Here is a 15823-nt window from a genome sequence, read left to right as displayed (position 1 = left end):
ATATCAGTATGACTCTATTTTGATTAACAGTTGGCTTGTGTAGTTGGCTGCTCCCATGTTGGGTGCATAAATATTTACAAATGTTAGATCTTCTTGTTAGATAGACCCTTTAAGAATGATGTAGTATCCTTCTGTATCTCTGACTGTAGTCTTTAGCTTAAAATAATTTGATATGAGAATCGCTACCCCAGCTTTCTTTTGAGGCCCATTGGCATGAATGATGGTTTTCTATTCCTTTACTTTCAGTCTGGATGTATCTTTAGGTTCAAAATTCATCTCTTGTAGACAGCATATGCATGGGTCCTCTTGTTTTTTCCAGTCTGCAACCCTGTGCCATTTTATGGGAGCATTTAGGCCGTTTTTATTGTCTTCATGTTGCCTGTGAAGTCCTTGTTTCTGTAGACTATCTCTGTAAATTTCTGTTCTGTATCACTCTTGGAGTCTTTCTTTTTTATTGAACCCCCCTTAATATTTCGTGTAGTGCCACCACAGTTCCTATCTTCCTCGATTTGGCCTCTTCTCTCCCTCCAATTAAAATTTTTTTTCTGTCATACCTTGATTTCTTGGGTATTCAGAATGATTTGATAGTTATCTAGTTGTGCTGAGGTGCCAGAGAGGCCTAGGTTCCTCCTAGTACACTTTAATTTTAGTGTACACTTTAATCTTAGCTCCTTAGTACACTTTAATCTTAGCTCCTCCCAGTCTGAGGAAGAGAATGCTTTAATTTCAGTTTTTCTGGTGTCCTGAAAAAAGTTTTTTCAACATTCTGCTTTCACACATGTCTCTATCATTTTGCATTTTTATTCCTCTCAGCTGCATGAGAGTTGTATGGCTCTGTGTGCTGAGGACAGGTTTGGGGTTCTTGCCCTCTGCCATGGTGTAGAACAGCCACACCACTGATACTGTGTCATAACTTCCTCTTCCTATCTGCTTTGTCTCTAATCCTGATGGCTCATGAGGACTGGAAAGGTTAGCTGCTTCCATATCAGTGCTTTGGCTGATCATGTTAATAGATAGCTCTTTTACAGAACACTAATTTTAGTGTTTAAATAGAAATGTCCAATATATATCATTTATTAGCTGCGACTTGAGGCAAATAACTTTATTACTCTATTCCTGATTGCACAGGTCAGGTTTGAGAATTAAACAAGTTAATGTCAGTGAAGTGCTTATAACAGTGTCCAGCAGGTAAATGAAAATTTAATCTTATTATTTAGAATACATATTTATTCCAGTATTTAAAATTGTATTGGCCTGGCACATAATAGGTGTTCAGAGAATAAAGTTTAGTAGCATTAAGAAATAGTGGACTGTTGGGGGGCCTGGGTGGCTCAGTTGGTTAAGTGTCTGCCTTTGGCTCAGGTCATGATCCCAGGATCCTGAGACTGAGCCCTGCACTGGGGTTCCTGCTCAGCAGAAAGCCTACTTCTCTCTCTCCTTCTGCTGTTCCCTCTGCTTATGTGCTTGCTGTCTCTCTCTTTATCAAATAAATAAATAAAATCTTAAAAAAAAAAATAGTGGACTGTTGAACTACTAGAGTCATATTGAATAATGTCTAGATGGATTCACTCATCAAAAGAATTAGTACCTTAGGAAATGGATTTTAGACCTAGTTATTTGTTTCCAGTCCAATGTTTCTTCCTTCCAGATTGATTGCTGTAAGTTGCCTACCACACAAAGATAGTAGTTGCCTTATCTTGAGTTTTTTAGAGTTCATAAAATTCCTAAGATTTTCATCTGGAATATTTTAGTGAAACATTAGTTGTTGGATATGCCTATGGTATTTCTACCTATCTGTATTTTTAAGCTTTTAAGAGCTTATAGTAATAATTATTAATTGAGTATAATTCACTATACTGATTTGGGCATGTTTTTGAACTATTTATCCTCTATTGAAAAGCGAGAAAGACACTGAAGGGTAGGAGAAGGGATTGGAATGGAGGAGTTAGGAATGTGTGGTCACCATATCAAACTATTAGTGAAATCCAGAAACTTAATTAAATTAAAACTAGGAAGAGTTCCAAGGCTTTTGATAGTTGGTATTTAAACTCACATAAGAGAGTTTTGTAATATTTAAACAAAATTTACTTGAAGGGTTTTTTTCTAGCTAGAGAACTATTTTGCTTTATCAAGAGCCCATCCGTTAAAGATATAGATAGAGTTTCCAACAGTTTAAAAAATAGTTCTTCAAACCAGTCATGCCCATGTGAAGTAACATACATGAATCAGAACAGTGAAATCTAGCCGTTGGTTTTACCACAAAGTAGTTTTGGTCTGTGTGTGCAGGAAAGAGTTAAGGTTTTTAGTTAACGAAATGGTTAATATTAGGTTGAGATCTCACCTTTAGATATACCCTAAATATAATATAATTTGGAGTGAAAATGTTAAGGCAACCAAATAATTTTTAAACATTAATAATCAACATTTTAAAAAATTGTATAACTCATAGTATGTAAATTAAAATGCACTTTATCTTCCAAAATTAGATTTTCTTTTAAAAATAGGGCAACTCATGTAATTCAATAAGTTGATAAGTAACTATTTTTTAAGTTTCAAGAGATATGCCTTAAAACTAATTCCTGCCCTCTCCAATTTCTGTGTATTTGGAGACCAGTCCTTGAAGTTTGTAAATTATTTTGTCTAGTAAATGTCATCATGCATTCATTAGCACCTGTTTAATAGGCAAAATTTAGTTTTAATTTTGATATGTTTTGTAAAGATTGATCTTCATTCTTGTCTTTGATTTAAAAATATTTAGAACAAAACTATGAAATAACTAGCCCATTAAACAAGCCTACTATACAAAAAGTTCAGTATTAAGTACTGTGACAGCTAGAATTAGAAAAGCACCATCTGTTATTGGTATACTTACAGTTTTATGCTGGCTTGACTCATTATTGAGACAAATTATGCCTTTATTTCAGAGCTCCATCTCTTTGTCCATAGCACACTAAACCAGCACTGTCATTCAGGGTTCAGAGAAATAGAACCAAGAAGATGTTGATTTTGCTTCCAACTGTGTATAAAGAGAAAGATTTACAAAAGGAGTTTGACTTACCTGATTATAGAGGTTAAGAAGCCCCAGGATCTGCAGTCCTCAAGTTGGTGACTCAAGAATGCCCATGGTGTAGTTCCAATCTGAAAGCCAAGAGGCTCGAGATCCAGGAAGTACCAATGTTTCAGTTCAGTGTCCCCATTCAAGGCAGTGAAGCGGGAGGAGTTACCCCCTTACTGGAGGGAGGGTCAGCTTTTTTGTTCTAGTCAGGCCTTCCACTGATTGGATGGGTTCCACCCTCATTAATGAGGACAATCTGCTTTCCTTGGCCTACCAATTCAAATGTTAATCTCATCCAAAAACACTCTCACAGACATTCCCAGAATAATGTTAAATGAGTATCTGAGCACCCTGTGTCCCACTCAGGTTAACAGGTAGAATTAACCATCACAAGGTCCTTAACTTAGGTTTTACAGTATAGAATTCCAGTCTCATTCTGTGCCTTTTCATATCACAGTGGGTGCTGGGTTCCTTAGCAACATCTGAATTCCACACCTACAGGAGTCCTCCCAACCCTCAGTATTCACAGGGAATTCTTAAACCTCTGCTTATCCCTTTTGTTATTTTAAATCTCCAGGAGAAGCAGTGAATCTGTTGGACTTTTCAGGAATATATCATAGGATTATGCCTGGCAGATCTCCTTCAAAGGGCCAGTTAGCCTTGTGGAGACCTAGGAGTTCAAGTTTTTTAAAGAAGATCTTCAAATTATCCTAGCAGTATGCTTTCTAAAATATATCCCAGGAGGTCCTGAGGAACGCTAACCCTAGGTGATCCTTCATTCACCAAATATCCTGAACACACTATGTGACAGGTACTGATTCGTGTACATAGACATACATATACATGTATGTACATGTAACACATATATAATGTAAATTCTAAAATATATAAATATATAAAATAGTGACCAGGATAAATATGACATCTCCCCTCCTGGAGAGATAGAACCAAAATCAGTTTTTAAAAAATTTATCTTAAATTTTGCTAATAGCTATAAAAGAAACAAGTAGGGTTTGAAGATAAAGAATATCAGTGGGATGGAGGTCAGGGAAGATCTCTCTAAGGAGATGACACTGAAACCAAAACTTGAAACATAAGAGGGAAACAGCCACACAAAGAATCAGGGAAAAGAATGTATTAGGAAGAAACAACAGCGCATTACAAAGCCAAGGAAAGGAGCGTGGCATATTTGAAAAACAGAAAGAAGGTAAAAACATTCAGAGTATACTGAGCTGTGGTTTAGGGTATCAGAAGAAGTGGGAGATGAGGCTAGAGGAGGAAGCAGGGACCAACTGACAAGGCTTTGTTACAGACCATGGTAAAGAATGTGTATTCCAAGTATGGTGGGAAGCCACCAATAGACCCTAACTGGTAGAGTAACCTGATCAGAGTTTTGGTTTTAAAAAGACCAGTCTGGTTATCTGTTCAAGAATGAATTGGCAGGGAACAAAAGGCAGAGTGGGTAAACTATTGAAGCTGTCTGGGCAGGAAATGATGGTGTTTGGATTAAGGTTTTGTTAGTGGAGTTGGAGAGAAAATGATAGATTTCATTTGTATTTTGGAAGTAGTGTTGACCAGACTTACGATGGATCAGATGAGTAAGATGAGGGCAAGAGTTAACATAGAGCTACCAAATGGACTCTCAAATGAGTAGGTGTGACATTTACAAAGTCAGATAGACTTGAAGAACATGCTTGGAGGAAAATATCAGTTTTCTACTTTTAATGTATTGAGTTTGAGATTATTGTGAGTTATTCAAGAAGAGACATGAAGTAGACAATCTGAAAATCAGATTTGGGCTTCAGAGGAAAGATTTGGGGTAGAGATATAAATTTGGAAGTGTGACATTGTGATTTATAATAAGAAATATATATGGTCTTTCAGTTTTGGGCACAGAGCTCTCAAACCCTGGGAATTTCCTTAGATGAGGAAATTTTTTTGTTAATAATGTGTCTTTGGTTAATAACGTGACCTCCATTGCCACCTAAGGATGGGGTGCTGATTGCTTGGATCACCAACGATACAATTAAAGGGTTGAAATTTATAGTCTAACCCTCAGACCTCTAAGTAGGGGAATGGAGCTGGAGGTTGAATCAGTTGCCAATGGCAAGTGATAAAATCAGTCATGCCTTTGCGATGAAGCCTCCATAAAAACCCAAAGGACAGGGTTTAGAGAACTTCCAGGTTGGTGAATGTGTGGAGATGCAAGGAGAGGGCATGGAAGCACTGCATCCTTTCCTTATACCTTGCCCCAACCATTTCTGAGTTTTATCCTTTTATAATAAACGGTAATCTAGTGGGTAAACACATTTCCTAGTTCTGTGAGCTGTTGTAACAAGTTAATTGAACCCAGGCAGGGAATTATAGGAACCTCTGATCTGTAGCCAATAGGTCAGAAGCACAGGTGACAACCTGGTCTTGAGATTGGCATCTAACTGTGTGTTGGGGGGTGCAAATCTTGTAGGACTGGGCCTTTAACTTGTGGGATCAGATGTTATCTCTAGGTATATTGTGTCAGAATTGAGTTGAATTGAGGACACCCAGCTGGTGTCTGGAGAATTCCTTGTTCTTGAGGGAAAACTCCTCCCCTATATACACACATGTTGGAATTGAGTACAAAATCCAAAATAGGAAGAAACTAGACAGAAATGACATGTGAAGCCTTGAGAATAAATTAGTGAGAGTGTGTAGAGAAAAAAAGTGCCTAAGACTAGGACCCGACAAACTGCATTAATTAGAGAATAGCTAATATATCACCTTGGTAAGCCTGGGGCCATTCATTTGCTTTTCTACACCTAGGCCACTATATTGCCTGAAGTGTTACTTTGAATCAGAGCATCACGCTTTGACAGAAACAGAAAGTAGGCTAACAGACATTCAGGGCCAGTTGGACTTACCTGAGTGGTCATGACTCAGATGGGAGTCACTCTTGACATCTTTCCTTTCTCGCTGAAACACCCAGTAGAATTGACAGGTTCAGTCACCTCTACCTTGGAATCTTGTGTCTGAGCCATCCACACGAGTTCATGGCTTACCTCCTTTCGCCTTAGTTGCTGTGATTGCTCACCTAGGTGAGTGCAACATCCTTCTAATTGGCTGTGCTAATACCAGCCCCTGGAGTCACTTCTCACTGTCACTTTAAAACATTTCAGTTACTTCTCATTTGTTTTAAAAATAAAGGGACAAAAACATCAGCTTCTGAGTGAAATCCTCATGTATAAAGACTTTTGAGTGTTGTTTCTTAATGAATTTAAGAATTTGCTTATTGAATTATTACTGAGGTGAATTTTAGGCTTAGTTTTTTCAAAAATTAAACTTTGATTCTTTAAAAGCAGAAGTACATTTCTATAAAGAAAAAATTATAAAAGCTATATAATTTAATATAAAATTATACAATAAATGTAAATTAGAGCCTGAAGAGGTATGTATATGTCCGCATGTTGACCACTTTTTAACAGGTATGTCTGATGTTTTTGTTGAAAACATTCAGCAATCCTTACCCTTCTTTAGGTCATTCATGTTAGTAATGCTTATCATAATAATGAACTCTATAGACTGTTTCTCTGGCTTATACCAAAAATATATGGAACATTATTTGTATTTTAAAATTAACTTCAAGTCAGTTGTCAACTTGAAAGTTCTCTTGACATGTCTCTAGTGAATAATTCATAAGCATTTTACCTTTAAAGGATAATTTTACATTATGTTAGTGAAGTATCAGAATTTTTGTTTTTACCATACCATTTTATTATTTCTTTATTTGGAAAGTTTTCCAAGCTTACCCTCCCTTCTCAGGCATTTTATATGGTAATATTGTTGTTAGAAAATTTGGGAGTAAAAAGTTAACTAAAATCCAATTGAATATATTTCTCTTTTAATCAATGTAGTCTTCCACATACTACTTTAAGGAGAAAGAAATATCAAAGGAAAACATGGCTACTAGCAGTAAATAGATAAAAATTTAGTTTTAGAATTCTAGAATATATTCTCTCCTGAATTAAACTGTAAAGTCCCTGAAAGTACAGTGATTTATAATTTTTTAAAAATAAAATGCCAAGTATAATGCTTATTTATAAATGCTTAAAGGAAGGAAATGGATAGCCCAAGATTCCTAGATGTTAATTCAGAGTTTACTTTCCTTTTTTTTTTTTCTATACTAGCTAATGAGAAATAGTATTGAGAAGGTTATCCTGGGTATGATTTAAGTTTAACCATAAACAATTATTAATGAATATGGCGCATGAAATTCACCTACAAAAAAGGTAAATTCAACTTAATTCTTAGGCTTATTTATGGAAGTTGTATTTAATGGTTTTAAGAAGATGAATAACTTCTTTTTGGAATAAGAAAGTTTTTCTAAGTCTGTTTTTAAATCAGAAATTTAGATTATGTCTTAAACATTCCTTTCTGTCAAGTTACAACTATATTTTATGGTCTCTTTATATATAACTGGTATCTGAAGACAACTAATATATTTGATTTGCTTTTTTAATTTTTAAGACTGCGGAGAAATCAGGCCAGATTGAAAGATCAAAGAATGTAAGGCAAAGACAAAATGATTTTAAGGTAAGTTAAGGATAAGTATGTAGACTTTTTCAAAGGGTAAGGTTTTCTCAACCAAAGTTACTAGAAAACTTTACATTCAAACTATTCATCATTGTTCAGGCAGATTCCTTTAGCTGATTTAGTCAAATTAATGACTTTTAATGCAGTTTTACTCTCATCATTATCTAGAAAATGATTCAAGAAGTAATGCAGTGTCTTGTGAAGTTGATCCGTGGAGCCCTGCTCCCACTCAGCATCCCAGAGTGTGGAGTGAGGCAGTATGGAGGCTGGGAGGTGAAATCTGAGCTCTCAGGACAGTGGCTTGCTCATGTCATCCAGACCATAAGGTAAATATGGACTCATTCTTCTGAAAAGGGGTAAATTTTTTTTGTCTCTCTGAGGGAAAAAGGAAATACCAACACATTCAATTTGGGGTAAGATTTTTTAATATAGTCAACAAAGAATTTTACTCTATCTTCTTGCCTCCAGTATTTCCTCTGTATCATAAAGCATCTAAGCTAAACCTTCCTGGTGCTTATGTTTGATGAGAATGTCATACTGAATGAGGATCTTCTTATTGTTTAATTCGGTATTAGTGCTGTATTATGATTCCTGTTATGGTTTTATTTTCCCCGGGCTTTCAGTATAATATTGTAGCTTATAACCTCCATAGCCTGGCCAAAGTGATGACAGGAATTGCTTCAATATCCTACTCTGCTCATTTTTGTTTTATTGTGTCTCTTTCACAGGCTTACTTATGAATCGTTGACTGCCCTTGAAATTCCTAATGACATGTTACAGACTATCCAGGATCTCATTTTGGATCTCCGAGTACGTTGTGTGATGGTCACATTGCAACACACAGCAGAAGGTATGTTAAGAAAAATTGATGACATTTGCTAGGTAACGATTATCTAAATATGCCACCTCTTTCTGTCTTCTAATCCTTGAAAATGACAGAATTACTTTTATGGGAATTTGAATATTTTAGATCACAAATAGCTGCTCAATAGGATTTTTTTCCTTTTCTAAATATCTTTCCAAATCTATTTACCTGAGACGCAGACCATGCAGAAATTAATATGGATATACTTGAAAATATTTCAGGATATAAGAACATCCTTATGGCAAATGTTAAGTAGAAAAAGTGTAGTATAAAATGTATATAAAGTATGAGTCCAATTTTGAAAAGATGTATACTTTATTTATTTTAAAGATTTATTTATTTATTTATTTATCAGAGAAAGAGAGGAAGGGAGAGAAGACAAGCAGGGGGAACAGTAGGCAGAAGCAGAAGCAGGCTCCCACTGAAAAGGAGTCCGATGTGGGACTTGATCCTAAGACCCTGAGCCAAAGGCAGATACTTAACTGACTGAGCCACCCAGGTGTCCCTATATGTATATTTTAAATATTTAGAAGTACCAGTGTAAAGTCAGAAGAAAGACTAACAGTGGTTTTCTGTATAGTAGAAATTATAAGTAATGCACATTTTCTTTATACTTTTTAGAATTTTCAGGATTTTGTGCATATAATCATAAAAAGAAGGGTTATCTTTATAAAGCAGCAATTTGGATATTAAATATTTTCAAAGGCAGTCAAGAACATCATTATAAATAACATAAGCCATAAGTGTCTGTCACCAGGACTTTCAAGTAAGAAGGTCACATCTTGGGGCACCTTGGTGGCCCGGTTGGTTAAGTATCCAACTCTTGGTTTTGGCTCAGGTAATGATCTTGTGGTTGTGGGATTGATTGAGTCCAACATTGGCTCTGTGTGCTCAGTGTGGACTCTGCTTCAAGTTCTCTCTCCTCCTCTTCCCTCTCACCCGTGCTCTCTTTCTCAAATAAATAAAATCTAAAAACAAAAAAAGGTCACATCTCTACAGAATTGGTGACTAAACATACTGTGTCAACAGAAAGGGAACAGAATCCAGGTGAGAAACAGCAATGTCCTCTGAATTTACCTGCTCCCTCTGGGGACCTGAGACAGCCTGAAATGCTAAAGGTTTGGACAGGTAGTATTCCTTTGCCAATCATCAGAAGTGTCTAAGATTAAAACAGAATATAAATTTTTCATCAGATATTTTAGGAAAAAAATATTTTGTAGTTTATTTTGTACATGTTGACTATTTTCAAGAGTGCTTTGAATAAGTAATAAACCATTATCTGAAGTTGTCATTAAGCCTAGCCTAGCAGTCTCCAAATTGGGCTGAATTTATTTACATTAATGTTTTATGAAAAAAAATCCAGAAAACATTACATATTTAAATCCTTGAGTTTACCAGAATTATGTTTTATATTATTACCTATCTTTCATTTTTTCACAAACCCATATAAAACGATGAAAACCCATAATATTTATAGATTTTTATCTCTGCAAAGTTCAGCTAGATAATTATAATAAAAAGTAATTGTGTGCTTATTTTCTCTTTAGAAATAAAGAGGTTAGCTGAAAAGGAAGACTGGATTATAGATAATGAAGGACTGACTTCTCTTGTAAGTTTAGATTCTTTTCAGTGATTAATCATTAGTGTATATTATATTCAAAATAATGATTTATTTTATTAATAAGCACATATGCTAGGGGAGGCGGTGGGAGGGATGGGATAGCTAGGAGATGGTCATTGGGGAGGGTATGTGCTATGGTGAGTGCTGTGAATTGTGTAAGACTGATTAATCACAGACCTGTACCCCTGAAACAAATAATACATTATATGTTAATTAAAAAATAAACATATATTTTCTGCATTGTAATTCTATATCATTTTCAGAAATAGAAAAAAATAATGAAATAGAAATAATAATAGAAATAGAAAATATAAATATTTTATGTATAGAAATATATAAAAACAGAATATATAAAATATATATGTATAAATATATATAAATTATATATACAATTTATATATATATAGAAAAATAGAAAAATAAACTTCTTAATGTTTTCCTTTTCAGAGTCAGTTTTGCTTAACACTAACCACAAATATTTAAAAATTAATAAAAACTGTGATTTCTTTTAGGGTACTCTTCATCGTGTGTCACTATTGCCTGCATTACATTTTAAAATGGATTGTGCTTCATTCTAAGTTACCCAGTAACTTGAATTTTTTAGAAAAATAGAATAGAAAGAAATGCTGGTGCTAGCCTCTAAACCAAAACAAAACAAAACAAACAACAATAACAGCAAACCTCTCCAGATACATACATAGGTCAAGCAGGCAATTAAAAAGTTTAACTATAATATTAAGAAACTGTAACCTTAGAATAATTTCATGTTTGTCACAAATACAAGTTAGAAAACTAAACTTTGTAGATGAATGACCCACAGAAAGTTATACTTCTGGTGTCAGCCATTGTATGTTACAGCCAGATGTTGGTAAAGAAATATGCTAACATAATAGTGTTGATAAAGCTGAGCGTGTTTTAAGCTAGTCAGCATGGACCTCACTTCAGAAAAAAAGGTGAATCAGTGCATAGAGTAAAAGTTTGAAGCTCCAGCTTTGAGTATTTTAACCTAACTGACATCTGTAAAATTCTTAAAACTTTGAACAATGACTTAAATTGTCTCAAATTCTATTATACACTACTAATTTATATTTTCTTAACATTTCCAAAGTACCAGTCACATTTTTTGGAATAGTAATGTATTTTTCTTTCCCTGAAATTTTTAATTTTTTAATTTTTTAAAATTTTCAATTCTGAGAACTTTCCTCTTTCCTAAGAACTGGAATGATTTGTGATAACTCCTTTAGTCAGCTAAATTGGGTGGTTCACTAACAATATGCAGAGATAGTACTGTTTCTTTTTAGAGAAAAGAAATAGCAGATGTTTGCACTTTTACTCCCAGTTTAACTGAAACTACTAGAGTTCTCTGGTATTCCCTGTTTACTGTATTAATATAGATATAAAAAGAAATTAAGAAAATCTAGTTCAGCTATTAATGCAAGAAATCTAAGTAACTACATATGAACATCAACATTTAATTGCCCACAGTTGAATTTTGGATTTAATTCTATTATTATTTTAACATCTTAGATTTTCCCAACTTTTGAGGCAGGTAGGTTGGAGGGATAAGGTCAGGTATCTAACAAACATTTTGACTCTTGAAATACTTCTGTACAGTTGGTATTTCATACTATATGCTTTTATTTTTATTTATTTTGGGGGTACTTTGAAGTTTTTTTATGGCGCCCTCTTGTGGTTTCAAAGTGGAGTATTAAAATGACATTAAGGTTGAGGCAATATTTTAGCTTTCATTAAGTGAGGGTTCCTTTCTGTAAAAAAAAAGAAAAAAGAATCATCTTTGTATATAGGTATCCCTTCTGTTCAGTTTTCTCCCCCAATTTCTTTTAAAAATTGAAGCATTTGCACATAGCTTTTCAGCTGAACTTTGAGCCTTATGTAGCCTTGTGCTCCTGAGTGAAACCCAGACCCTTAGCCTCATCTTGTACTGCCAAGCTCACGGTTAGTGGTTGCGATGCACTGCTGTTCTTGTGGTTCCACAACCCCTTTGGTCTCTGCCCACCCTGGCCTGTGCACATCTTGTCCTGCCTCCCTGAGCTCATCACCCCCTTCCCTTATCTTTTAAGGGATTGACTCCTCTTCCTCTTCAAATGTCAGCTTAAATGTTTTCACTAAGTCTTTTTTGTCTTAGTTGGAGCAGATTCCCCTCCAGCATCCTCCTCCTCCTCCTCTTCCTCCTCCTCATCATCATCAATTTTTCTCTGAGTTCCCATTTGTTCTTTTCATGTATATAAAAAATAACTGTAATGACTTTGAGCTAAAGATCATAGACCTCCTACGAATAATATTAGTAACATTAAATTTTGAGCAGTTCCAGACATGTAGAAGATCTAGGAGACTGAGCTCAGAATATATCCTGGAAGTAGTGTTTAAAATATGAATTTGTGGGGCACCTCTTTTTAAAAATATTTTCCTGTTGGCCTTATCTTTAAACTGCTTACAAGTAAGATTTTCTTGGGGCGTCTGGGTGGTTCAGTTGGTTAAGCGTCTGACTCCTGATTTCAGCTGAGGTCATGATCTCAGGGTCATGAGATGGAGCCCCACATCAGGCTCACCACTGAATGTGGAGTCTGCTTAAGATTCTCTCTCCCTCTGCCCCTACCTCCCCCTCTTGAGCATGCTTTCTCTCTCTCAAAATAATAATAATAAAATATAAACTTGTTATATCTGTTCTTTATCAGGTCATTTGCCTCTCAATAGAATTTTGAAGAAAAATTATATTTATACCTGACTTCTGTTCTAGAAGTAGATGTATTTTAGAATTTCAAGATTTACCCATTTTTAGATATCAAGTGTAAAACATGCCAAATCTAAATCTTGATGTCTAAGAGATTATTTGTTAAATTGTTGGCATCTGTTTTCCTTTCAATAAATCTGTAAAATTGAGAGTTTTGGGTCATTATTTGCTTCTGTTCAATATCTTTTATTTTTTATTTTTATTTTTTCAGTGTTCCAAGATTCATTGTTTATGTACCACAGTCAGTGCTCCATGCAATACATGCCCTCCTTAATACCCACCACCAGGCTCACCTAACCCCCACCCCGCTTCTTCCAAACCCTCAGTTTGTTTCTCAGAGTCCACAGTCTCTCATGGTTCATCTCCCCCTCTGGTTTCCCCCAAATCACTTTTCATTTCCTTCTCCTAATGTCCTCCATGTTATTCCTTATGCTCCACAAGTAAGTAAAACCATATGATAATTGACTTTCTCTGCTTGACTTATTTTACTCAGCATAACGTCAAAAAATGGGCAGAATACATGAACAGATACTTGTCCAGTAAAGACATACAAATGGCTAACAAACACGTGAAAAAATGTTCATCATCATTAGCCATCAGGGAGATTCAAATCCAAACCACATTGAGATATCACCTTACACCAATGAGAATGGCCAAAATTAACAAGACAGTAAGCAAAAAGTTTTGGAGAGAATTTGGAGAAAGGAGAACCCTCTTACACTGTTGGTGGGAATGCAAGTTGGTGTAGCCGCTTTGGAAAACAGTGTGGAGATTGCTTAAGAAATTAAAAGTAGAGCTTCCCTATGACCCTGCAATCGCACTACTGGGTATTTACCCCAGTGATACAGACGTAGTGAAAAGAAGGGCCATCTGTACTGCAGTGTTCAATATCTTAATAGCCAATGCTTATTTTTGAATTTTAAGATAATGTATTTTTTTTCCTTCAGCCATATCAGTTTGAGCAGTGCATTGTACATTCTCTGCAGTCACTTAAAGGAGTTCTAGAGTGCAAGCCTGGAGAAGCCAGTGTAAGTTTTCTGTTAAATTCAACTTCTGTTTCAGTCTTTTCCAGGAACCTGTGGGAATCACAGTTGTAAATAAGTCATTTCAGCACAAGAGAGCTTTTCCCTCAGCTGCTTGCTTGTTTTATTTCATTTAATTGCATAGGCTGTCAATCTTGGTTCCATGATAGGCTGACAAGTTAAAATGTGAATTTGTTATAGGTAGAGTAATTGGAATCATCAACACTTTGTATACAGAGAGAATGACTGACCTGAATGTTGTCAGGCTGCTCCATGCCAGTGTATTCTCAGGCCAAAAACACTGCCTGGAGTGCAGCTCTTTATCAGTGTCCCTTTCAGATTAAGGTTACCCACACTGGAAGCAGTTTCCCATGTGTGATTCTTTTTATATCAAGCTTCATAAACACAAAATTTTGTTTTCTCGGTGAAGCCCAAAAACTTATCAAAATTCTTCTTTATAGGTCTTTCAACAACCTAAAACACAGGAGGAGGTTTGTCAACTCAGCATCAATATCATGCAGGTAATATGTAAAAGCACTGATGCCCTGAAACCTGAAATAAAGCAAATTATAGTAAACTCCCTCCTATTAATAATATATGTATAACATTCTTTTTTCATCTTGTCTGAGTCTGTAATAATTTATGGCAAGTAAGGTAACAAAGTTCAAGGTAGGATTAATTCCAGCTTGTTCTAGCAATACCCCTTTATATTATACTTCTTTTTATATACTTTTATACTTTTATATACTTTATGAAAGTATACTTTTGTATACTTTATATTATACTTTGTGTGTTTTCCTCCTCCTTTAGGTATATTTCTGTTACAGCACAAATTAAATGACATGATAGTTGTTTACATTGTGTCTACAGTGTGAAGTTCTTTGGTTGGGACTAGTGCTTTGTCAGAACATAACAAAGTTGAGCATGCAATTGAGTGGATGAAAGGAAGGACAAGGTCTTTTTCCTAAAATAAATTCAGGAATTTATAGTTGGATCAAAACATAGGTGCTTTAAATCTTTCAGCACTTAATTTATGTACATACACAGGATATTTATTCTATCACTATGCTATCACTGGGAGGTATACATACATACATACATATCACTTAGTATATATTTGGGTTTTTTTATTACATAGGATTATTGGGGCACCTGGGTGGCTCAGTTGGTTAAGCGTCCGACTGTTGATTTCAGCTCAGGTCATGAACTAAGGGCCATGAGATTGAGCCCTGCGTCAGGCTCTGATACTGTGCTGGAGCCTGCTTAAGATTCTCTCTCTCCTGGGGAACCCTCCTACACTGTTGGTGGGAATGCAAGCTGGTGCAACCACTCTGGAAAACAGTGTGGAGGTTCCTCAAAAAACTGAAAATAGAGCTACCCTACGACCCAGCAATTGCACTCCTGGGTATATATCCTAAAGATACAAACGTGGTGCTCCGAAGGGGCACGTGCACCCGAATGTTTATAGCAGCAATGTCCACAATAGCCAAACAGTGGAAAGAGCCTAGGTGTCCATCAACAGATGAATGGATAAAGAAGATGTGGTATATATACACAATGGAATACTATGCAGCCATCAAAAGACATGAAATCTTGCCATTTGCAACGACGTGGATGGAACTAGAGGGTATCATGTTTAGCGAAATAAGTCAATCGGAGAAAGACAACTATCATATGATCTCTTTGATATGAGGAAGTGGAGATGCAAGGTGGGGGGGGTTGGGGGGAGGTAGGAAAAGAAAAAATGAAAAGATGGGATTGGGAGGGAGACAAACCATAAAAGACTCAATCTCAAGAAACAGGCTGAGGGTTGCGGGGGGGAGGGGGGACGGGAGAGGGTGGTGGGGGGAAATGGACATTGGGGAGGGTATGGGCTATGATGAGTGCTGTGAAATGTGTAAACCTAGCGATTCACAGACCTGTAACCCTGGGGATAAAAATA

At 35.8% G+C, this 15823-nt stretch overlaps 1 protein-coding gene across 2 annotated transcripts in view; it reads left to right on the top strand.

Moving 5' to 3' along the window:
* Positions 1-15823, top strand: part of EXOC2 (exocyst complex component 2) — a 250988-nt gene that overhangs the window by 125098 nt on the left and 110067 nt on the right. For both annotated transcript variants that reach the window (XM_080806109.1, XM_080806110.1), the window contains exons 14-19: positions 7556-7621; positions 7790-7947; positions 8350-8471; positions 10034-10095; positions 13807-13887; positions 14343-14402. In XM_080806109.1, the coding sequence (XP_080662235.1) occupies positions 7556-7621; positions 7790-7947; positions 8350-8471; positions 10034-10095; positions 13807-13887; positions 14343-14402 (549 nt within the window). The remainder of the gene's footprint in view (positions 1-7555; positions 7622-7789; positions 7948-8349; positions 8472-10033; positions 10096-13806; positions 13888-14342; positions 14403-15823) is intronic.

This window comes from Martes martes, assembly GCF_963455335.1.
Source record: "Martes martes genome assembly, chromosome: 6".
In the NCBI taxonomy this organism is placed as follows: Eukaryota; Metazoa; Chordata; class Mammalia; order Carnivora; family Mustelidae; genus Martes; species Martes martes.
Note: the sequence above shows the minus strand (reverse complement) of the source record. Positions and strands in the feature narration are given on the sequence as shown.